The 24943-nt window shown below is 55.2% G+C and overlaps 2 protein-coding genes across 2 annotated transcripts; both read left to right on the top strand.

Annotated features, from left to right (window-relative positions):
* Nucleotides 1-14766: 14766 nt before the first annotated feature.
* Nucleotides 14767-15525, top strand: LOC309598273 (C-C motif chemokine 5-like; the record flags this gene model as incomplete). The annotated part of the gene is made up of 3 exons (XM_082328699.1): nt 14767-14839; nt 15155-15263; nt 15432-15525. 3 exons carry the CDS (start codon nt 14767-14769, stop codon nt 15523-15525), a joined length of 276 nt encoding a protein of 91 aa, XP_082184825.1.
* Nucleotides 15526-19911: 4386 nt separating this feature from the next.
* LOC309598041 (PHD finger protein 7-like) lies at nt 19912-24585 on the top strand (the record flags this gene model as incomplete). The annotated part of the gene is made up of 9 exons (XM_082328128.1): nt 19912-20050; nt 20235-20326; nt 20432-20533; nt 20840-20964; nt 21047-21209; nt 21329-21435; nt 21560-21673; nt 21901-21995; nt 24575-24585. The coding sequence occupies 9 exons, from the start codon at nt 19912-19914 to the stop codon at nt 24583-24585; spliced, it is 948 nt and encodes a 315-aa protein (XP_082184254.1).
* Nucleotides 24586-24943: the final 358 nt, after the last annotated feature.

Below are 24943 nucleotides of genomic sequence, written 5' to 3'. Positions count from 1 at the left end.
GACTTGTTTCTGATGGAGAGGAGCATGCAGCAAAACGCCTGCCTCATTAGTAAAACCTACTTGCATTTTCTGGTTTTGTGTGTGTTTAGGTGTCTGTTTCACCAGAAATCTTGTTTGAGGACTTCTGGGGCAGCAGACGACATGCAGCTGTAGCTAAAGTAGTAGCACAATTGAGGATGTGACATGTGATGTAAAAATGAGTGTTAATGTTGTTAAATACCTTGTTCTGAAAGCTAAGATTAAAAAAAATACATGCAATAAAAAGCTTCAATTTCCACTTGCTAGTAACAGCTTTGAACTGAACGTTGTGTCAATGTTCCAACAACGTTAACAAGGCAGATGCTGAGAACAAACACACAAATCCTGTCTGTACACATCTGCAACAGGCTGTGCGCGCAGCGGGGGGCAGCAGCTGTAGCCAGCTCTGTTCTGGGACTCCGGGCGGTCCTGGCGGTTACGTGGCAAGGTGCGCGTAGCCGCGGTCTGCGGCGCTGTCCTGTGGTCCTCTCAGCCTTGAGAGCAGCTCCTGCCTTCGGTTGGCAGGGGGGTGGTGGTGCGTGTTAATTCTCTTCACAGCTCTGTCTGATACGAGGTGTTTGCAGACTGTTGCATGCCAATTGTTTCTGATCTCGCTGGGAAAAGCTGTGTGAGATGGAGAAGGTGTCAGAGGTGTCAGGCTGGAGAGGCAGATGCTGGCAAGGTCCCAAGGTTGGGTAGGTGGCATTGGCCAGAACTTGGACAGTGGTGAGAGAGGAAATGGTCCTAGAGGAAAACAGTACAAAACGACTCTGAACATGGCATTCTCGGAGTGCTGGGATTTCCCTGGTGGGTCTTTTCCTGTTTCCTCTTTTTTGTGTGTGTGTCTTGCCACAGATAACTAAGCTTGTACCCTTATTCTGTGACGTTGAATCCTAGAATGGTTTGGGCTGGAAGGGACCTTAAAGACAGTCTGGTTCCAACCCCCCACCATGGGCAGGGACACCTTCCACCAGACCAGGCTGCTCAGAGCCCCATCCAGCCTGGCCTTGAGCACTGCCAGGGATGGGGCATCCCCAGCTTCTCTGGGCAACCTGTGCCAGGGCCTTGGCACCCTCGTGACATGTGCTGGGGCTTCCTTTTGCTGTCGTATCTGAGCTGCATCGTGGTATAGGGCATAGAGGAGAACTCCTCCATGTGCACGATGGGTTTATTTCTTTGGACTTGGTCCTGTCTGTCACAATGAAGAAAAGGACAGGGTCACACTGCTGCCAGCTTACAAATGACGCCTCTCTGCACAAGCTGTTTGCAGCCTGCTGGCTCGCAGGTATTCTTGCTGTGCGTTGCTCATGTGCAGCACCGTGTTCCTGCACACTTGTATGGTGTTTGAAAGATTAGATGGGGTAAGAGGAGCTGGGATCTGCTGGAGAAATGTTTGCACAACCACAGGTTGTCAGATGTACTGAGCTGTTCCTGGGAGGGCACTGCAAAGAGAAGTGCCACCTGGGCATCTTTTTGCTTAAAACCTAAATAAATATTTGCAGCAACTAAGCTTTGTATGTTGGTGCTTCTGATGCTCGTACTCACTTGCACTATCGACCACTTCTTAAAACAGGGAGCTGCAGATGGGTTGAGAAGGATATAAGATTGTCTTTCAGTTGAAGAAAGCATGAGAAGCACGAGTCCTGGTTTCCCCCAAAGCAGGGAAGAGAACACGGCTATCTTGGCTTTGACGTGCTCTACAGTAGCGCAGGAAGACCTGGCTCGGAAGCCCTGCATTGCTCCCTGGGAATCTCTGCCAATTGGTATGTTCCCACAGCAGCCTGAACTTGCTCGTGTTCTCTTCCTGGAGTTTAACCTGACATAATTTTTGATGGGGATTCGAAGTGTACAAGCAGTATACTCTGAGAGGTGATTATTGCACAAACAGCTTAGTCCCATGGGTATGAGCTAGCTCCCCATATTACAAAAAAAAATTGTAAAATTTCTGACACATCACTGTCATCATCAGACTGTGAAAATCGCCGTCTGGGTGGACTTCATCCATGACTGCCAGAAGCATGTGGGACCCCGTGGGTCCGGTGTTATGTGATATTTTCATTAATGCTATTTGGAACAAGCATAGGCTTGGGAAATTTGCAGAGCATGGAAGAATTGTGGTGTGTAGTCTAAAGAGGGTGGGAGAGGCCTGAGAGCAGTCTACAAGGGTCACTGCAAGGAGGAAAGAACAAATTCATCCTTTGTTTTCATGCTGGATAAGACGCAATGTTTTGGTCTCAAACTACAGCAAAAAGTGGAAGAAAAAATGTGGCAGCAGTGAGGAAGTGCTAGTAATCACCTGGAGAGCGAGGAGCTCCGTACATGGAGCGACGCAGTGAGTGTTGCTCTTCTGTGTAGAAGTTGATGACTTTCCTCAGGCCAGTTTTCTGTGTTTCTCTGAAAAAAACCACGTGCTCTAACCCCAAGGGCCTCTCCCTGCCCTCATAAAAACCTTAGATGGAAAACGTGTGCAGCAGGGTGCTCCTGATCTGAGCTGTGGGAGTGAGCAAGTGCCGTTTAGCCCTTAGAGCCAGCAGGTCCTCTCCAGGGACCTGTCTCTCAAGGAGACCTGCATCCAGGTTAACCTGGCCCTGGAAGGCGAGTGCCGCAGCGCCTGGGGCTGACCCTCAAGTCATCTGCTCTTGACCTTTTCCTGCCTGCGCTGCTGCCGTTAGGGAGCCCGGCCACCAGCAGCACGATGAGTTCACGTCCTGCCTCCGCGGACTGCTGGTGGAGAGCTGCGCAGAAGCAGGCTGCTTCCTCTTCTTCCTTGCAAACCGGTTGTCATCCCTGCATCTCACTCTGCCGCTGCCTCACTTAAAACCACAGAATTGTGAAGGTTGGAAAGGACCTCTGGGATCATAGAGCCCAACCGTTAACCTGACTGCCTGGTCCACCTCTAAACCATGGCCCTAAGCACCACATCCACACGTTTTTTGAATGCTTCCAGGGACTGTGGTTGTACCACTTCCCTGGGCAGCCTGTGCCAGTGCCTGACCACTCTCTGCGTGAAGAAGTTTTTCCTAATATCTAATCTAAACCTCCCCTGGCACAACGTGAGCCCGTTTCCTCTTGTCCTATCCCTTGTTACTTGGGAGAAGAACTCTAGCCTCGTGCACTCTGAGCCGGCAAGGTCTAGTGTTGTCTCTTGTGCCCAGGATATTTGTTCTCTGTTGCTGGAGGCTGCTGCCACCTTCTTGTGTCCTTCCCAGAGCATCCCTGGCACTTGTGCTCAGACCTCAGGAGCGTGCGTGGGACGCTAGGCTAGCGCCCTTCGTTTGCCATTGTCACACGTGCTCCCAGCCTGCGGCTCCTGGTGATGGGAAGGATGGTGGGGACACAGGCCTGGTGTGGGGACACAGGCCTGGTGTGGGGACAGCTGTGATGAGTCCTTGGTGGCAAAAATCCCAGGTCAAACTGCTTTCACGTGGCTCAATGGGCACAAGACGGGCCCAGATGCAAGACTCAGCTATGTGTTGTTATTTCTGGTTCTCTGCGCTCTTTGGACTCCTTTCCATCTTCCTGCAAGGCATTTTCAGGGGTAGCAGGGTCAGCTTTTTGGAGGGGCCCTGGGCACACAGGGGAGCCCACCCCTGGGGCTGCACTGAGGCATTTAGACCGGGGTACAAAGTAGTTTTCACACCAAAGAGCACTTTGAATCAGGAGGATACCTCTCCTGGCAGGAGGGGGTTTCTCATGCTGAGTTACACCCGGCAGGCTTAAGGTGTTCTCAGACAAGGACAGTAAAGGGCTAACGGTTGCCATTAGTCCAGGCTTGGTCCTAACAGCAAAGCCAAGATGGGACAGCTTGTTGCCTGCTGGCTGTAAACCTCTGTGCTCTCCCTGGGGAATTCACAGAAGGAAAAATCAGCTGGAAAGTGGAAGAGACTGTCCAAAGAGACAGCTTTGTGGCTGGGCCGGGGGGGTGCTGCGGGTGCTGGGGTTCACAGACTGGGGGGGCAGAAGTGAGAGACCGGGAGGGACCATTAAATAATCCTGCCTACAGCGTGATTCAGTCCTACATCCCGTGGCTGAAAGGAGCACGGGGAAAGGGACACAAGCTGACCCCAGAAACTGTCTTGTGCCAGTAAATTCGAAAGGGAGTTTCCAGGGAAAGAGGAAGTCAACAGAAAAAGCCTGAAAATATAAAATAGTGTTATAAAAATCTTTTGACTCAGCAGAGTGGCAGCCCACAAAGCTCAGAGGGACTCGCAGGAGGTGACCAGAGCCAAGTATGCAGAGGAAACCAAAATAAACCCCCCTGGTGATCCCAAAGGAGATGTGATGTGCTTAGGTACCAGCAAGGGTGACCGTGTTCCCGGGGATGTGGCAGCAAGGACGGCGAGCTGGGGTGGGTAAATACAGGGAACGTGAAGAGTAAAAGGTTGCAACTGCAAAACCAAATTCACTCCTGGGGAGCAGAAGCAGCAAGCGGTCAGCGTAGGAGGTGGGGATGTCGGCACTGTGCGCGGCCGCCCCAGCCCCGCTCCTGCAGGGCAGAGGAGGGGCTGCTGGAGACGGGAGTGTCCAAGAAGGATGCTCTGGAGGAGATTTGTACGAAGTGCTATTATTCAGTGATTCCAGACTGCATGCTTGCGCTGAGCGGCCAGAGGGGTTTCAGAGCGAAGCAGCGTCGTGGTTTAACCCCAGCTGGCAACTAAGCACCACGCAGCCGCTCGCTCACTCCCCCCCGGTGGGATGGGGGAGAGAATCAGAAGAGTAAAAGTGAGAAAACTCATGGGCTGAGATAAAGACAGTTTAATAGGTAAAGCAAAAGCCGCGTGCACAAGCAAAGCAAAGCAAGGAATTCATTCCCTCCTTCCCATCAGCAGGCAGGTGCTCAGCCATCCCCAGGAAAGCAGGGCTCCATCGCGCCTAACAGTGACTTGGGAAGACAAACGCCATCGCTCCGAGCGTCCCCCCCTTCCTCCTTCTTCCCCCAGTTTCCATACTGGGCACGATGAGATAGGGTATGGAATAGCCCCGTGGCCAGTCTGGGTCAGCGCCCCTGGCTGTGCCCCCTCCCAGCTTCTTATGCACCGGGCAGAACACGAGAAGCTGGAAAGTCCTTGACCAGTGTAAACTCTGCTCAGCAAGAACCAAAACATCAGTGTGTTATCAACATCATTCTCATCTCAAATCCAAAACACAGCACTATACCAGCTACTAAGAAGAAAATTAACTCTATCCCAGCTGAAACCAGGACAAGCAGTTAATCACACAGCAAAAACCCACAACCGCTGAAACCACCTCCAGTCCCGGAGGGAACAAGTGACTCTGGCGTTTGTCCTGGGAACAAGAGAGCCGGCAGCTGCTGCCCGCCGGGGCGGCGGCGTTTGTACGGCCTTGTGGAGCAGTTGGTTCCAAACCAGCACTGTGGTTAGCGGCACCTCTTAAAACAGGACTCTGAACCGCCTCTATGAATAGGCCCTCGTAAGGACAAACCAGTTCAATTCCGAAGGAAGAGCACACCTCTAACATGGCTGGCTTCTCGAGCATGCTGGTTGCAGGTAGGACTGATACCCATCTGAGCACTGGTGGGTTTTTATCTGCCCTGCTTGGGTCAGAAACCTGCATGAGAAACACACTGCTCTCCCATGGAAACCTGATTTCCCACCTATTTGTATTCCCAGCCCGTTCCTAGCCAGATGTCCTCGTACCAGCAGTGTCCACTACACCCTGGTGTTGACTCCTGCATTCACACAGATCAGTCCCGCGTTCTCCTAACCCCTCAACCCAAGCTCTTTGCATTTGCCTCTTCTTGTGTCGTGTAACAGCAGGGTCTCGTCACAGTCTTGTGGTTCATAGCATGGGTCTGCCGGCCCCAGACATTTCCAGCCGACAGCCTCCCAAACTGGAATGGCTGCTACTGTTATCCCTTCTCCCCAACAGCAGGATCGTACAGCCTGCACCGCTGACTCAAATCACTTCTCCATTACTGCAGACCTCAAGGTCACGGCAATCTTTCTGTGTGATATCCTGGCCTCTTCTAGACTGATGAGAGCATCTCATTTTGCCTCATCAGCCAATTTCCTTTGCTTTTTGTGCCAAGATCATTCATGCAAATGTTAGGCAGAATAATTTTTGAGGCAGAAGCTCAAGGAACTGTACTGGTAAAGCCCCTTCAGCCTAACACATCCCCTTTCAGCTGAAGCAATTCCCATGCCCCTTTCAGCCAGCTCTTTACCCGTTTTACATTTCATATGCCAGTCACATCTTCTTTGGCTTAGCCAATCATTTACCACGTGGCGCCATTTCACATGTCTTACTGAAGCCCCGACGAGTGAGATCTACTGCATTTCCTTCGTCGCAAATATCTATGAACTTATAAAAGGAAGCTGTTAGGTTAGCGTCGGTGTGCGTCAGGACCAATGCTGCGTGATCTACGGCGAGATGTTGTACCTTGTGCGATGCCTGAGGATCTGGAGTTTAGTGGGAGGCATATGTCTGCAAAATACAAGATTATTTACATTAATCAGGGCTGGAGAAGACTGGGGTTTAACAGAGTCGATGGAGAAACACGCTAGCAGATGACACTCACTCAGGAGTCATTTGGAATACTAATTTCTGTCTCTAAGGTCAAATGAACTACAGCCACTTGGGGAAGAAAAAGGCCTGTGGTAATGTTTTTGAGTTAATGGCCAGATTTTAAAGATATTTGGGTCCTGAATATTTGGCCCATGTGACTCAGAAGTCTCTGTTCCGTTCCTCTTCAATAACGTTCAGGTCCCCTAAATGCCATTTTCTTTAGAAAATGAGACTTAACATTGCCTTATTTTCTAGAGTTGATCTTTGGTGCTGCAGGTCCACGGATTAAGCAGAATACCGGGGTGCGTGAAGGATGGGACAGAAGCTAATTCTCCAAATGCCACAATGTTGTTGCAGAAACCGGCGGGACCATCTCCGAAGGCCGCATTCAGCTCTGATCATTTTGACTCAGAGGTGGATAGGGCCGACACAGAAGGCTTTGAGCCAGGTGATGAAAGCATTTAGCGACTTGGAGATGAAAGATTGAAAAGAGTGGGGCAAATAGATGAAGGGAGCTTAAAAATAAACATTCAATATTGATTATTTACCCTTTCATGCAGAAGAAGAAAGGAACATCTATGTGGTTAAAACCATTTAAAGAGAGAAACCATGCACTAGAGAGAAATATTTTGACACAAGGCATAATTAACATGTGAAACTCTCTGCCAGAATGTCTCATCAAGGGCAAAAAGCGGAGAAGAAAGACAGAAGCAATTGCTATGAGAGAACCCCAGCTATGTAAGTCTAGATAATTTTATTTTTAGTCTGTTTTCATGGAAATAGGGCTTATGCAATCAGCTGTCTGGGTGCAGGAGGTAACGATAGTTGGTGTCTGCAAACTCAAAATTGAAATCACTTCTTGCAGCCAGACAACTTCTTTTTAAAGTCCCACCGCTGCAGATCTCTGCAGAGGCAGTAGCCGACAGCCCCTGGCTCTGGCGACTTGCACAGGAGAGCCGTAGGCCAGCACAGCTGGGGGAGCAGAGCCCAACCCGGCCCCGGGAGCACTGGCCACGGGAGCACCGGCCCCGGGGCGTCCCTCCCGTTGGGCGCAGGGCGAGGGACGGGGCTGCAGGCACAGGAGCCAGGGCAGGCTGGGGGCCTGGGCCGGGGGCGAGCACTGCGTGGGACCGGGGGGGCTGTGGGTGCTGTTTGGGGGAGCCAGGGCAGAGCCCAGCTGGGTTCCCAGTGGGGCAAGAAGGTGCCCCCGGGCTGGCAAGGGAGCTCCTAACCCAGGCGTTTCACTGTGCCTTGTGCTCAGTGGGGGAGCGTGGGAGAGGGTGAGAGAAGCTGAGGCTGCAGCCAGCTCTGGGTGAAATGCATCCCCCGGGGTCTCTAAGCTCTCCGGCGTGGAGCTGAGCATCCCTGGGGTCTGGTAGAGCTGTGCTGGGCGGCGGGCGGGCGTCAGGCACATGTTGAGCCCCTGCGCTCACCGAGAGGAAAACCCTGGGGCCGATGCTCCCCAGGGCCGGTTTGGGCTTTGCAAGAGCGCGCGGGCTCTGCCCTCCCAGGCGTGCTGACCTGCAGCTCTGCGGCGCAGTTTGCCAGGCCCTGCAGTGCCAAACTCCCCCCCTTTCGCTGGACCTTACTAATCCCCTCGTGTTTGCCTGTAATGCCGGCACGCGTGGGTGTGGTGCGACCTCCTCCCTGGGCAGAGATTATTTCTGCTCTTACCACTCTCTTTCCCTTCAGCCTGGTGTGGAAGTCACTCAGGCTGGGGGGAGAAGACGTCTGCCTGATCCAGGACCACAGAAAGGTCCCTGTCCTGGGTTGTGGGTCCTTGTGCAGGGCATGGCGCAGGATGCTCTGAGGGGGAAGGGGCCTTCAGGAATTTGAATTAAAAAGGTATCAGTGGGGACTGGTTTAGGAATTCCACTTTGAATGCTGAGCTACTCTCATAAAACAGTATATGCAAGGGTCAGTGCCAGCTCACCGCAGGGTGAGACTGATGGCTGATCTGTGTTTTCCTTGAAACCTCTAGCCACGGGACCCCTTTGCATAATTTTTATCAATGATGAGTGTCGCTTCCCAGACGGATGTTGCATAATGCCCTGTGGTTTTCTCTACACTTGCATGGGATCGTGGTGTTGGCAGTTTCTTTCTTTTCTTTCTGCCTGTGGTTTTCTTCTGGCTTACGCTGGTGCATGGTGAAGGCAGGAGGGCGGCTGTGGTCCCTTCAGTGCTGTGAAGCACAGGGCCCCGCGCGTCTGGCAGCCGCTCCTGAAAGGGGTGCAGAGAGCATCCCTCTGCCCTGCCGCAGGCTCGGAAATACAGCCTGCCTCCGCCAGCCAGCAGGGATTTGCCCTCAGGGTAGACTCTGCAGCTCCGGGAGGCTTTCCTGACGTCGGCTGCAGGCTGAGGCCCTTGTGTCCCAGCTTTCCTTAGCAGGCTGGGGGACCAGAAGCAATGCCGTCCTCTTCCAGTGACCGAGATCGTCCCTCCTCTTCTAGCCTAAATGAATCCCGTGACACTGTCTGGCTGCCCTGTCTGGACACAGGATTTTCTTACTGCTCTTTTCTCGCTCTTCTATCACTTATTTCTTGAAATGCGAGGCCCTAAGGGGCAAGTTCCTCACCAGCAGCAGTGACCCCAGTACTGAGCAAATCTGGGGGTCTGCTCCGACCGCGCTGTCCCGGCTGTTCCTGGCTGCTCTCCCAGTGCAGCTCTTCGCACGTCGCCATGCCTCGGCTTGTCCCCCTCTGCCTTGCCCGCTGCCTGCCCCCAGGCCGGTGACGATGGGATCCCTCTGCTCTTTTAACTCTGCTCTCAGGCCCTGGGGGCAATGTGGTTTTTAGACTTTAACTCCCCTGTTTTCTTAAGGAGACACATGCAATGCCGAAAGCATCTGGTAATGCAATACCAGCGTCATGTTTGCTCACCACTGGCTTTCTAGCACCTCTCCCCCTCCATGTGAGTTTGTCCTGCTGGTCAGCAGTGATTCAGAGATGGCCGCAGCCTGGCTCGGGAGGGAGCTAGGGGAACCTTGGGGGCCTTTTTGTTTGACTACATCTGCCTTATCTCCCTCTTCCTTACTTATTTGTTCTCTTTTCCCTTTTCTCACCTGTGTGCACTAAATTTTGATTGTGTTGAGTACTTGACCATAACCTCTTGTTTTGTTTATGCAAATACAAGCCCAAAAGAGGTGGCATCCTTGGCTACTTGCTCCCCTTCCTAACTAACGGGGTTTTACTTTCTTTGGTTTTTCAAATTTGTAATTGTAAAGCTGGGTTTTCTGGCCTCCTGTGCTTCCTCCCCTTCTCCTCTCCTCCCCCCGCCTTGAATTTCTCTTGTGTTTCTCTGCTGGATTAGAAAGTCATCTGCTTACAAGGCCTGCCACGGCAGGAGAAATAAAACCGTAAGTCATTTCTTCACTCTCCCTTTACATCAGTTCCTGATATTTAATTCCTTAAACACACTTGAACACAAAATATCTATTTTTGCTGAACTGCACTTTTGTGCAATTCATTGAAATATCCTTGATTCCGGTTAGAATGGAAAGTATTTCATCAGCATCCAGTAAGAAGTCCCATCCGGCTCTCATCTGAATGGAGAACTGAAAGCTTGGCCAACCGCTTCTGCAGCAAAGAGGAAACATTTTCGCCGTTTCCATCAGAAATAATCTTTGCAGTTGTGAGATTTTGTGGTTCCTACTGGCTGACAAGCTTTCCTCTGGTAATTGCTAAAGCCAGTGCCCATGGATCATCACGCTTCCGCTTGTCATTGCGATGATCTCAATTTCTAATATTTGCTGGGTGTTGGATATTTCTTATCGCCATCCTGGCATTCGTTGTTTCCTGTTGCTATTCTCTTGCCTATCCCACCCCTTTTCTCGCTGCTTGGGCAGGCAAAGGGGCTCCCCCCAAGCCAGCCTTGCCACTGCCATTGCTCATCCCCATGACTCGGTTCTCCTGCCCAAGCCCAGCTCAACCCTGGCTCAGGGCTGCTCTCCCCAGAAATATCCTGCCCTGGGGTTCGGGTGGCTCAGCGTCTTGTTCCTACAGTTGACCCAGAGAGCTGTTGCTGGTTGCCTTCATTGTAACAGCCTGTTGCATGCCGATGTCCTGCCTCACGCTTCTCCTTGTTAAACAAAGCAAAGCTGGCTCTGGTGAGGGCGGGAGGGCTGCTGGAATGGGGTGGCTGGGGGGCAGAGGCCTGGGGCAGGTCTTTGTGGGAGACACGGGGGTTTGCAGGCAGGGAGGTTCATAAAAACACAAAAGGCTTCTGCTGGCTGACCGCCGAACTTGGGATTCCTCTGCACACAGAGGACGCTTTGAGGTTAAGAGAAACCTCTTAGTGACTCTGCAATGGCATTAACAGAAAAACTCATGCAGATCTTCAGTCCTCTGAGGAACTGAGCCTTTTCCTTCTGCTTTTGTGTATCCAGTGACATTCGTCAAGCAGGAGCATTTACAGCAGGTGCTACCTCTCCTCCAAGCCCTTCTCAAATGCCCCGGATGAAGACCCTGGTCACCATTAATTACAAAGGATTTATTCATTTGTAGCCCCAGGCACAGAGCGGCTGAAGCAGAAATAGCTGAAACATAGGAAGTTGGAGAAGGGAGCTGGAGAGGTGGTTTCTGTTCATGCCACTGCCCTGAGGCCAGAGCAGCGCTGCCCAGCTCCTCCTGAAGGTCTCCAGTGAGATGATTTACACCCCTTCTCACCTCTACCCCATCTTTTCTAAAAGAAGCAATCAATCATAGCCTTTTCTCCTATTCCTACACCCCCTTTCGAACAAGTGCTGGCTCGGAGGGATGCGTCCTTCAGGCAGGGACCTGTTGGCAGGGGAAGGTTTTCTGGGCAAGGCCATTGCAGCCAGCGTGAGGTTTATCCCTGCGCGTGAATGGGGAGCATCGCCCCTGCCACGCGCTGGGGATGGGCGGACGGGCACAACCTTTGCTCAGCGTCCCGGTGAGTTAAACTTTTCCCTTGAATCAGGGCGGCAGGAATTAGTCATACCCGAGCAACGGTCAGGAGGGAGGCGGTGGGAGGCCAGAGGTTTGCATGGCAGCTGGCAGCCGGGTGGCAAACCTTTTGTAACACCACGGGGCAGCATCGGGGCAAGGCCAGAAAAAGGAAAAAAAGGGAGGAAGTAGCAGGACTGGCAGCTCGCTCTTCCTGGGTGTGCACCGGCGGGGGGTTTGGGAATTACCCTGGGGGACTGCAAGTGCTGCCTGCCCCTTTCAGGCATGCCACGATCTCCTCGAGGTTTCCTCTGCGAGGCTGCAATGAGCTGATCTCAGTGGGCACCAGCAGAACCCGCTCCTCCCTCCAGCTCCTGCTCTTAATGCCCTATCATCTCCTGACACAGATGTATTTGCTTTTTGGGGGCTAAGCCAGTAGAGAGAGCTTAAATTGGATGAAATTATCCTGCTTGGGAAGAAGTGGGCAAGCAGTAGTTGCAACAGCTTGACTGTCAAGAGGCTGCAGACTGCAGCCAAAACTAAAATCCTGAGAGAGGTGTCAATCCTCTGTTCACCCTGGGACAGGGAGGGTGGCAGGGTAGGCTGAGCCTGAGCCCACTGCTCCAGCCCTGGACCAGGCCAACAGAGTCCAGTCCCCCCAGGCCATCCAGCCCTCCATGTCTCTGCAACCTTTCCAGCATGAGAATGCTGCTTTTGACTGTATTACCAGCAAAAAGGGACAAATGTGAGAACCCCAGTGGCTTCTAGCTCAACACAACCTGTTGAGCTAGCTCCGGCTGGGGCGTCTGCACCATCTGCCCCAGCAGTGGCCGATGCCCCCACGCAGAGGGAGCTGCTGATGGGAGAGGCCGCGGGGCAGACCTCAGACTGCAGGACGGGCCTGGAAAAGCTGTGCCCGGGCGGAGGAGCCCCTGCAGCGGGTGGCTGAGCTGCGGAGGCGGTGAGAAGGCTGCGTAACATCAGGGAGGCTGAGAAGGAGTTCGATAGCTGGTTCCAAGTGCAGTCTGCAGTGGACCCACAGCCAAAAACTCCCCCGCTGGCACATACAGAAGGGAGGGGAGGCAATAATGCAGGAGAATGGACGGTTGCAATGGCAAGGACCAGCAGGAGGAAGAGACTTCCCCCAAAGCCTGAGGTGCCCTTGCAGAACCGCTTCACCGCTCTGCAGACTGAAGAGGAAAGTCCCAACACACCAGGAGAGATGCCGGAGCTGAGTGGGGCCGCCTGATCTGCTCCCTGTACAACAACCAGTGCAACTAAGAAAAGGCAACGGGTGATAGTAGTAGGCGACTCTCTTCTGAGGAAGAAGGAAGGAAGGAAGGAAGGAAGACCTGGGGAACTACAGGCCAGGCAGCCTCACCTCTGTGCCTGGCAAGATCATGGAGCAGATTCTCCTGGAAACTATGCTAAGGCACATGGAAAATAAGGATGTGATTGGTGACAGCCAACATGGCTTCACTAAGGGCAAATCGTGCCTGACAAATCTGGTGGCCTTCTATGATGGGATTACAGCATTGGTGGATAAGGGAAGAGCAACAGATGGCATCTACCCGGAGGCAGATGTGCAAAGCATTTGACGCTGTCCCACACGACATCCTGGTCTCTAAATTGGAGAGACAGGGATTTGACGGATGGACCACTCGGTGGATAAGGAATTGGCTGGATGGTTGCACTCAGAGTTGCAGTCAACAGCTCAGTGTCCAAGTGGAGATCAGCGATGAGTGGCGTTCCTCGGGGTCGGTATTGGGACTGGCGCTGTTTAACAGCTTTGTCAGGGACAGGGACAGTGGGACTGAGCGCACCCTCAGCAAGTTTGCCGATGACACCAAGCTGTGTGGTGTGGTCAACACGCTGGAGGGCAGGGATGCCATCCAGAGGGACCTTGACAGGCTGGAGAGGTGGGCACACGTGAACCTCATGAAGTTCAACAAAGCCACGTGCAAGGTCCTGCACATGGGTCAGCGCAATCCCAAACACAAATACAGGCTGGGCGGAGAATGGATTAAGAGCAGCCCCAAGGAGAAGGACTTGGGGGTGTTGGTTGAGGAGAAACTCAACATGACCCAGCAATGTGTGCTTGCAGCCCAGAAAGCCAACCATATCCTGGGCTGCATCAAAAGCAGCGTGACCAACAGGTCGAGGGAGGGGATTCTGCCCCTCTACTCAGCTCTCGTGAGACCCCACCTGGAGCACTGCGTCCAGCTTTGCGGCCCCCAACATAAGGAGGACATGGACCTGTTGGAGTGAGTCCAGAGGAGGCCACGAAGATGATCAGAGGGCTGGGGAGCCCTTCTCCTATGAGGACAGGCTGAGAGAGTTGGGGTTCTTCAGCTTGGAGAAGAGAAGGCTCTGGGGAGACCTTATAGCAGCCTTCCAGTGCCTGAAGGGGGCCCACAAGAAAGCCGGAGAGGGACTTTTTACAAGGGCACATAGCGATAGGACAAGGGGTAATGGCTTTAAACTGAAGGAGGGGAGATTTAGATTAGATACAAGGAGGAAATTCTTCACCATGAGGATGGTGAGCCACTGGCACAGGTTTCCCAGAGAAGCTGTAGATGCCCCATCCCTGGAAGTGTCCAAGGCCAGGCTGGATGGGGCTTTGAGCAACCTGGACTGGTGGAAGGTGCCCCTGCCCATGGTGGGGGGGCTGGAACCAGATGGTCTTTAAGGTCCCTTCCAACCCAAACCATTCTAGGATTCTATGTTTGACTCCTGGCAGTGGTTTTTTGCCAGCAATAGTGGCAGTGGCTGGGGATGTCCATGCCATGGCACCTGAGCTGCGCTGGGCTGCCGTCCGCAGTGCAGCTCCGTAGCCCCCCGACACAGGGGTGCTGCTGGGGCCGTTGCAAAGCAAAGCCCTGCCTGGAGCTTGCTGGTGTCGCTTCACGGCTGCCTGCTTGGGATTGCCGTCAGGGCTCTGGCCGTGGGGCTTCGTGCCCCAGCCTGGCTCACGGCCACTGGGGTTCTTGGAGCAGCGGCAGGGTCGGTGTCAGGGGGGTCTGGGCGCTGGCCGGTCCCTGCCAGGCACCCAAATGGAATCTGAAAGTCGCAGCCCCATGGCCGGTGCTTCTGCTTCTGCGGTTTCCTTGCCTTCTTCCAACTCAGCAAAACTGCGGGATCCTGACATCATTTCCTCGGTGTGATGCACTCCTTATTTCTTTCCTTGAAACCCTGTGCCCGCCCAGCGGCTGGGGGATAAAAGGAGGGCATCGCCACCGGGGCCGAGCATCGTGCAGAGGAGAGCCCTGCAGCCCCCAGCTCCAGCCCCGCTTGCAGATCCCTCGGCCCCCGCAGCACCATGAAGGTCCTCGCAGCCGCCCTGGTCGCTCTCCTCCTCGTGGCCACCTGCTCCCCGTCCGAGGCCCATCTCGGTGAGTCCGGTGTCGCTGTGTCCTCCCCAGGGCTGGGGGTGCCATCGCTCCGCCGGGGCAGCTGGAGAGCCCCATCCCCGTCAGCGGGGACCCTCGTGGCTGTGGCGAGGGCTGGGAGCAGGGACCACTGCCAGTGCTTTGACTCTGGCTTGTGGCCAGGGGTCTCCTGGGGGGACCACTGCCAGGGAATATGACATAAGGGGAGGGATGGGAGATGGCAAATCCCTGGGGAACCCCAAGTGCTGGTGGGGACAGAGCCTGTGCTGTAGCCTGGGGTCTCACCAGGGCCATGTGTCTGTCTCTCTGCCCTCACAGACGGCGTCCCCACCACCTGCTGCTTCAGCTACCAGCAACGCCCTGTACCGCGGGGCCTCATCGCCTCCATCTACATCACCAGCAGCAGCTGCACCCAGCCAGGAGTGATGTGAGTACCCACCGCTGCAGGGGGCTCGGGGTGCGATGGCCGGGGCAGTGCCCTGAGGGTGGCCGGGAGGGGGACATGGTCAGGGACACCTGGGGCGCTGCCGGCGGGACCAACGCAGTCACCCCACTGCCCTGGCCGAGCGCCCTAACACGGGTTTTCTCCTGGCAGCCTGGTCACCAAGAAGAAGAAGGAGCTGTGCGCGGACCCCCAGCTGCCCTGGGTGCAGGCGCATCTGAAGTACTTCCAGACCCTGAAGAACTGACCCTTCCCCGCCGCCATCCGCGATGCCCCCAGCGCTACGCCCCGCGGGCTTGGCTTCCAGCCCCAGGCATACAAGACAGTACTTGAACTGCAGCCTTCTTCAACGGGAAAAATTATTCTATTTAACTTATTTAAGTTAAACTAAATATTTTTTGCTAAGAGAAAGGAAAATACAAAACTAATTTAAACTATATCAAAATAATAATTTAAAACAAGATAATTTAAACTGTATCAATATTCCTGTTAACGAAGAGTCAGGAGTTTTGATGCCTAAATAAAGTGTTTGTGCTATCAAACCCTTTGGGTGTCTCTGAAGTCCCTGCTGGAGCCCCGTGGTGGGAGAAGGGACCCACGGGGACCCCCTTGCCCTCCCCACGCCCTGGGTTCGCTGCTCCCCCCTGGGCAGGGCGACCTTGGCCCCACGGCAGCTGCTGCGGTGCTTCCCCCTCCCCAGTCCCCGGGTTCAGCTCCGGTGCCACCCAGCACGTCCCCACGGGGCGACACCAGCATCTCACCTGGGGCTGCCAGTGCTGCTCCTATTTGGGAAATGGCCTGGCAGCACCCGCGGTGCCAACAGCAGGGTTGGGGCCACCGCGGAGGCTCTCGCCCTGCGATGCTCAGGCACATCAGCAAGCCCACGTGTGAAGTTCCAACATTTATTAGTGAGGATCTGCAAGGTTCTGGGATAGGGGCTGGGAGGGCAGCAGGGTGCCAGGGTGTCCTGCAAGGATCCTGGTCTCTTCTTCCTCAGCCAATCTTTCGTTATATTCCCACATTCCAGCCCCTCACTCAAGAGACCACTTCTGCTGGGACTGGCAAAGCCGGAGGTCTCCATTTGGTCTTGTGGGGTGTAGGGCAAGGTAATTTACAGAGGACCACAATAAACATACAGAAAAAGGAATAAACATATCCCTACAATAATGCTTTGAATCAGGCGTCCCACCCATCCTGTCAGGGAATTAAACCACAGCCAGCCGGGCACCACCAGTAGATTGTTTCATTTAACGTATTGTCCTGGAGATCTTGAATGTTGTCCTCTACGCTGGCTGATTCAACACTCGCCTTATGTTGACGCAACACATGCCTTCAAATTCAGAGCAGTGTTTATGGTGTTGAAGAAGGAGATAGTCCACCACCGATGGATTTTATAATATGTTCCTTGGTGTACAGCCATAACCTACTTGGAAAAATAACAATATGAGGAACATTAATATCAAAAGCACTTAGCGTAGTATAATTCTGTAATACAGCTACTGGGGTTGGCACGCCAATGAAACAGGTTGTCAAAAGAGCTGCAGCTGCTAATCCTCCCTCGATACAAAAGGCAGATGAGTTAGTTACAGCAGAGGCCTACCAGATCCAAGTATTTACATGTTGAGCTTGCAGAAACGTATCCAGGGCACGTGCTTGTAGTACAAGGCTACAAAGCACGGTGAGCCAACCCGTGATAAGGGAGGACAACAGGAGTGTCACCTCCTTCCAGTAATACATAGGCCGTTGCTCCAGCTCCTTCAGCTAGTACCACTCCGGGTTTGATAACCTGATGTGGGGTAATTGCCCACACAGATTGAAGAGCTATGGCTCGCGCTGTCTCAGATTGAACTTCAATTCAATGTTGGGTTCGTGACACCAATAACACCGTTCCTCTAGATAAGGCACAGGTGTTTGTCGAAGATACCTGAAATACAAGAACTTGAGAATCTGATATCAACAGAGGATGTAAAATAAGAAGAGAAGTCGGGGTACGGAACCATATGGCTTTCTCAGGGTTATTATATGAATCTTCACATCTAGACTAATAGGTCGTGTCCCACCACACGATCTGTTGGTGTAAACGATTCCGTTTCCCCTGTAGTTAGTATTTTGGGAGAGAGACCATCTGGAAGAATTTCAGTCCTCACCATGTTTTGTACTGGAGGTGGTGTAATACGATCACAGGGTGTTTGATTATGAATATTCTGGCTGTTTAACAAAAAAAACCCCTGCTTTAGAAAGATGTGAACTCCAACGTTGTAAAGTTTTAGTACGGCAGTAGTCGGTGGTGTGACTTCGTTCAGGCCCCAATAGTCTACTGTTAGTCTCTGCTCTCCATTAGACTTTGGCAGTGGCCATATGGGATGTTACGGGGTGAGCGAGCCTTGCTGGTCACTCCTTGGCTCTCCAGTCGATGAATCGGCTTATGGGTGGGAATCAGGGAGTCTCGGTTGGCGCGATGTTGCTGCCAGTGCACTGTTGTCGTAGTGATTGGCACCGGTTGTTCTTTGACCCTCAGCAACCCCACAAGAGAAGGGTCCTTCGAGAGACCGGGCAGGGTAGACAGCTCTTTAATTTCCTCCAAGGCAGCTATGCCAAAAGCCCCCCTGGTACCCTTTTGGGTCCCTGAAATACCCTCTCCGGAGGTAGTCTATGCCGAGGATGCATGGGGCCTCTGGGCCAGTCACAGTGGGGTGCTTCTGCCACTCATTCCCAGTTAAGCTCACTTCAGCCCCCAATGCAGTCAGCTCTTGGGATCCCCCTGTCAACCCAAAAATAGGGATGGGTTCTGCCCCTGTACAGCTTGATGGCATAAGGGTACACTGTGCACCGGTGTCTGCTAAAGCCTGATACTCCTGTGGGGCTGATGTGCCATCGAATCCACGCAGTCCAGTAAAGCCGGGTGTCCCTTTCCTCCACCTGGCTGGAGGCAGGGCCCCTCTAGTCCTGGTCATAGCATTCGTTACTCACATCTTGTAAATGCAAATGAAAAGTCTCTTTATTAAGATCGGAAGCAAAATCATTAACCTTAGACAAAACCAAAACAATATTCCCAAGAAATACAAATAGATGTATCTTAGATATCCAAGGATGTTCAAGATGATAGTGAAAAGTTGTTGTAATGAAGGAGGAAACATCATAGAAGAAGGTAGCGAAGGTGCCAACCTGTATAAAAAACCTCTCAGAGGAAGAGGTGTAATTGCTGAAGGCCTCCATGAGGTGGTACCCGAAGTACAGAAATGGCTTCAGTACAAACCCCCAGTAACCAGCTGCTGCTCAAGGCCAGTGCTTCAGTAACAAATCTCCCAGGCAAAACATCACCAGTCACTGCAGAGCACAGCAAACTGCACAAACCACCACCAGTCTTTAACCCGTACAGCAAAAACAAGAGCATGGTGCAGATCAGGTAAACTAATATCCAGAAGAGAAGGATCAATATTGTGACCGGCAAATGTTAACAGATATAAATTCCTTAATACACTTGGGTTAATCTGTCATTATCCCAAAACCTTCGTGCCCCATGTTGAGCACCAAAAAGGACTGTTGTGGTTTAACCCCAGCCAGCAACTGAGCACCACCCAGCCGCTCGCTCAGTCCCCCCGGTGGGATGGGAGAGAGAATCGGAAGGGTAAAAGTGAGAAAACCCATGGGCTGAGATGAGAACAGTTTAATAACTGAAATAAAATAAAGTAGAATAGTAGTAGTAGTTGGAATAATAATAATAATAATAATAATAATAATAATAATAATAATAATAATAATAATATACAAAGCAAGTGATGCCTGATGCCATTGCTCACCACCCGCCGACCGATGCCCAGCCCGTCCCCAAGCAGCAGTAGCCCCTTGGGGGCCCTTGGCCCTTGGGGTTTCCCTGCCCTCCCAGGGGCTCCTGGACTATTCCCAGGTCCCCGCGGCGATGCCCAGCCCTGCTGGGACCCACGGCTTCTCCCGCAGGTTTGCCCTTGTCTCACTCCAGCTGCAGGTCAGAACAGGGCCTTTTATTAAACCCATCGAGGGATGTAGAGTAGCGTGGCGAGGGCGACAGCAGGGGAGGGGACACAGCCAGCTCCATAACTTAATGAGACGAGAACATACAGACAATTATGGGATGCCAATAAATGGGGCTTATGGAGAAGGCAGCTTCACGTGGAGGCGCTGGTCGGTGCTTCCAGCAGAAGGACTTGTGGGATGGAGATGGCAGTTCAGCCCCAGCCTCGGCAGGCAGCTATGCTCAGTTGAACTCCCCGAAGAGTCCAGGGGCCGGAGTCTGGGCCGGCTGCAGCGGAGGGCACCGCAAGGGGCAGGGAGATGATGACCACAACAAGCCCATGCCGCGCTCCCTCCCTCCCTGGATCACAGCCCCGCGCCTGGCCCCAGGTCCCAGGTGCCGGCAGGTGCTGACTGGGCGTGGGGACGTTTGTGACACGGCTCCGCACACGCGGGACTGTGTTTGTGACCATATGCGTGTGCGGACCTGTGTCACAAACGCCCTGGGCTGGACAAATACCCCCGCGCAACTGCCCCCAGCTCTGTGGCGCGTTTGCCACGGATGCTGGAGGGTGGGAACGGTCTTTGACCACACCGCTGTCCCCACGCCCAGCCACCCCCTTCGCTGCAGCCACTTGCGGAGATGGAGCTGAGGTCACGGCGCTGCAAGGTGCCACAGTCCCGCCGTGCCCAGCGTCGGGCAGCGCCGCCGGAGGAGCAGGCAGGACCCTCCTGTGCGCCTCCCCCGTGCAAAAGGAAGCCTCAGGCCCCCCAGGAGGAAGGTGAGCACAGAGCATCCCCCCGGGCACCTGCCAGAGGGGATTTTGGCCGGTGCCCGGCTGTGCGAGCAGAGGCTCCCATGCCATGGGAAGGTGCTCCGGCCTCTCCCCCATCCCACTCCTGGCGTTACCCCAGCTGGCACCCCGGTGCGGTGCTGGGGGTGACGGTGCTGCTGTCCCCCGGCAGTGTGTGGGCTGTGTCAGCGGGCAGACTGCGACCCCCAAGTCGTTGGGCAGCTGTGCCGTCAGGGTGGGCTATGTGTCCATGAGAACTGCCTGGTGAGTCCCTGGGGCTCGACACCCCCCCGGTCCCCGACACCCCCGGGTCCCTAGCCCCGCACCGCCGGCAGCCCCTGGCACGCGCCTTCTTTTCCCCTCTCGCAGTACCACGCCGGCAGGCTGAGCCAGAGAGGGGCCGATGACGAAGGCTTCTATGGCTTCCTCTTCCCAGACATAGAGGAGGAGCTGAAGCGGGTGGCACAGAAGGTGAGGCCGGGGCGCACGTGTCCCCACCCTGGTCCCCATGCCCCGTGTCCGGCGCTGCACAGCCCAGCAACCCCCCAGGGATGCTCTGGCAGCTGGCTGCAAGCAACCCCCCAGATCCTCCTTCATGCAAGGAGGCCCATTTCTGCAGAAATTGGGGATTTGGAGAGGGCCGGTGGCTTTATAAGCAGCCTGGCGTCACCGGCCAGGCGGCCCACCGAAATGTTGCGGGGCTGTGCTGGGTGAGGGCGAACCAGGGTTCCCGGGGGCGTGCGGCGCTGACGCCGTCCACCTCCGTGCTGTCCCCAGAGGTGCTGTGTCTGCCGGCTGCGGGGCGCCTCGGTCACCTGCCGGGGCCGGCGCTGCTGCCGAGTATTCCACTTTCCCTGCGGCATCGAGCGAGGCTGCGTCTCCCAGTTCTTTGGGGAGTTCAAGTGAGTGTTGCCGCCCTGCGGGGCCGGGGCCGGGGCCGGGGCGGAGGAGGGCTGGGGCTGAACTGTCCCCTCCGTCCCGCAGGTCCTTCTGCTGGAAGCACCGGCCGACACAGCGGGTGCGGGCGGTCCAGCAGGACCAGACCGTCTGCCTCATCTGCCAGGAGGCGGTGGCGGAGCGGCCCTGCTATGGCACCCTGGTCTGTCCCACCTGCAACAGCGCTTGGTTCCACCGCCGCTGCATCCAGGTGGGCAGCATTGCCCCTGGCATGATCACCCCTGTCATCACCCCATTGCCCAGCTCCGGGGGGGGCGAGCGGTACCCCCCGCCGCTGATGCTGGTGCCGATGCCACCTCTGTGCCCCAGGGCCAGGCGTTGTGCTCTGGCCTGCACCACTTCCGCTGCCCGCTGTGCCAGGACATGGCGTCCTTCCAGGAGGAGATGTTTCGCCTGGGCATCAAAATCCCCGACAGGTCGGTGCTCTCCCCCCGCCTCCCTCCCCCTGTACGATGCTCCGGCCGATCCCCTCCTGTCCGCCTGCGTGCCGGCGGGGTGTCCCCCACGCTCCCGGGGCTGAATGCTCCCCGGCTCCCGCAGGGATGCTGCCTGGGAGGAGGAGGGGGCCTTCGCAGACCATTATCAGCGGCACAGCTCCTGTGACGCCAGCCAGTGCCTGTGCCCGGCGGGACGGGAGCAGGCGGAGGTGAATGGGTGAGTGCCAATGACCCTGGTGCCCACAGCCCCGGCGAGGAGACGATGCCTTCGTCTCCTCCTTTGGGCAGGGATGGAGGTTCCCTGGGATGCTGAGCCGGGCACGGAGGGGAGCAGGGTGGAGGTGGGCTCAGCACAGCGCCGGAGCTGGCAGCCCACAGCTCAGGGGCCTTTGGTGGCAGTGGGTCCTGTTGCTCCCCCAGGCCCTGGAGGCTTCTGCTTTGCAGCTCCTGCGGCTCCCGTGGGACGCACCAGCGCTGCTCTGCCCTAGGAGAAGGTGCCAGCTCCTGGGAGTGCAATGACTGCAGCGACACGGGCACTGGTGAGCACTGAGCACTGCAGGGCGAGAGCCTCCGCGGTGGCCCCAACCCTGCTGTTGGCACCGCGGGTGCTGCCAGGCCGTTTCCCAAATAGGAGCAGCACTGGCAGCCCCAGGTGAGATGCTGGTGTCACCCCGTGGGGACGTGCTGGGTGGCACCGGAGCTGAACCCGGGGACTGGGGAGGGGGAAGCACCGCAGCAGCTGCCGTGGGGCCAAGGTCGCCCTGCCCAGGGGGGAGCAGCGAACCCAGGGCGTGGGGAGGGCAAGGGGGTCCCCGTGGGTCCCTTCTCCCACCACGGGGCTCCAGCAGGGACTTCAGAGACACCCAAAGGGTTTGATAGCACAAACACTCTTTAGGCATCAAAACTCCTGACTCTTCATTAACAGGAGTATTGATAGAGTTTAAATTATTTTGTTTTAAATTATTATTTTGGTATAGTTTAAATTAGTTTTGTATTTTCCCTTTTCTTAGCAAAAAAACGCCGTTTAACTTGAATAAGTTAAACAGAATAATTTTTCCCGTTGAAGAAGGCTGCAGTTCAAGTGCTCCCAGCCCTCGCCACAGCCACGAGGGTCCCCGCTGACGGGGATGGGGCTCTCCAGCTGCCCCGGCGGAGCGATGGCACCCCCAGCCCTGGGGAGGACACAGCGACGCCGGCCTCACCGAGATGGGCCTCGGATGGGGAGCAGGTGGCCACGAGGAGGAGAGCGACCAGGGCGGCTGCGAGGACCTTCATGGCGCTGTGGGGGCCGAGGGATCTGCAAGCAGGGCTGGAGCTGGGGGGCTGCAGGGCTCTCCTCTGCACAATGCTCGGCCCCGGTGGCGATGCCCTCCTTTTATCCCCCAGCTGCTGGGCGGGCACAGGGTTTCAAGGAAAGAAATAAGGAGTGCATCACACCGAGGAAATGATGTCAGGATCCCACAGTTTTGCTGAGTTGGAAGAAGGCAAGGAAACCGCAGAAGCAGAAGCACCGGCCATGGGGCTGCGACTTTCAGATTCCATTTGGGTGCCTGGCAGGGACCGGCCAGCGCCCAGACCCCCCTGACACCGACCCTGCCGCTGCTGCAAGAACCCCAGTGGCCGTGAGCCAGGCTGGGGCACGAAGCCCCACGGCCAGAGCCCTGACGGCAATCCCAAGCAGGCAGCCGTGAAGCAACACCAGCAAGCTCCAGGCAGGGCTTTGCTTTGCAACGGCCCCAGCAGCACCCCTGTGTCGGGGGGCTGCGGAGTTGCGCCGTGGACAGGCAACTGTCATGGTTTAACCCCAACCAGCAACTGAGCACCACCCAGCCACTCGCTCAGTCCCCCACGGTGGGATGTGGGACACAATTGGAAGAGTAAAATTGAGAAAACCCGTAGGTTGACAAAGACAGTTTAATAACTGAAATAAAGTAAAATAGTAATAATAATAATACAAAGCAAGTGATGCCTGATGCCATTGCTCACCACCTGCCAACTGATGCCCAGCCCCAAGCAGCACTACCCCCTTCCTGGCCAGCTCCCCCAGTTTCCATACTGGGCACGATGCCATAGGTACGGAATGGCCCCGGGGCCAGGCTGGGTCAGCCCCCCTGGCTGTGCCCCCTCCCAGCTCCGTGTGCCCGGGCAGAGCAGGGGAGGCTGAGGCGGCCTTGACCAGTGTGAGCACTGCTCAGCGACAACTGGAACCTCCGGGGGTGATCAACAGGGTTCTCATCCTAACGCCAAACCACAGCACTAGAGCAGCTACTGGGGAGAAAATTAACTCTGTCCCAGCCGAAACCAGACAGGGATTTGCTTTGCAACAGCCCCAGCAGCATCACTGCGTTGGGGGCTGTGGAGCTGCGCTGTGGATGGGCCGCCCAAGTTTTAGCTCATGTTCAGCTGGAACATCCTGTGTTTCTGTTTGTGCCCGTTGTTCCTTAGCCTGTCGCTGGGCACCACTGAAGAGAGCCTGGCCCCATCCTCCTGACACCCGCCCCTGAGCTGTTTGTAAGCGTTGATAAGGTCCCCTCTCAGTCTCCTCCAGGCTAAAGAGAGCCAGCTCTCTCCGCCTTTCCTCATAAGAGAGGTGCTCCAGTCCCCTAACCATCTTGGTGGGCCTCGCTGGACTCTCTGCAGTAGTTCCTTGTCTTTCTTGAAGTGGGGAGCCCAGAACTGGACACAGCGCTCCAGACAGGGCCTCACCAGGGCAGGGCAGAGCAGAGGGGGAGGATGGCCTCCCTCGGCCTGCTGGCCACGCTCTTCCTGATGCAGCCCAGGATACCGTTGGCCTTCCTGGCGGCAAGGGCACGTTGCCGGCCTGCGGTTAACCTGTTGTCCACCAGGACTCCCAGGTCCTTCTCCACAGAGCTGCTTTCCAGCAGGTCAACCCTAACCTGTACTGGTGCATGGGGTTATTCCTCCCTAGGTGCAGGACCCTGCCCTTGCCTTTGTTGGACTCCATTAGGTTCCTCTCCCCCCAGCTCTCGGGCCTGCCCAGGTCTCGCTGAACAGCAGCACAGCCTTCTGGTGTATCGGCCAGGCCTCCCAGTTTTGCCTCATCAGCGAACTTGCTGAGGGTACGCTCTGTCCCCTTCAATTTCTTCTTGTCTTTAAGGAAATGATTGACACGAGCGAGAGGCCTGGTATGGTCCAATTTCCTTCGTTTGCCATCCCCATTGCTGCTGGACGGGCTCCAGGGCCTGCGTGAGGCTTTTCCCCATGAGACGAGGTGATTCCCGGGGACCTGGAGCCCCCCGGCACCAGCAGGGTCACCCCCATGGGCGCCCATCTCTAGGGTCTGGCCAGGGCTGAAGGACAGTGCTAAACCTCCAAGCACCTCTCCTTCTGCAGCCACCCCTGTTTAACCCCTTGATCCCTCTGGGATAAAAACCAACCCAACCCCCAAAACCCCCCAAACCCAACCTTTCTCCCACTGCAGGGCTGTGCCTGCCTTTATCCCTGCCTCAATCTGCATCCCAGCTGG

The sequence above is a fragment of the Platalea leucorodia genome (assembly GCF_965183815.1).
Source record: "Platalea leucorodia genome assembly, chromosome: 16".
Lineage (NCBI taxonomy): Eukaryota > Metazoa > Chordata > Aves > Pelecaniformes > Threskiornithidae > Platalea > Platalea leucorodia.
The sequence above is the reverse complement of the archived record's forward strand: the minus strand, read 5'-3'. Positions and strand labels throughout refer to the sequence as shown.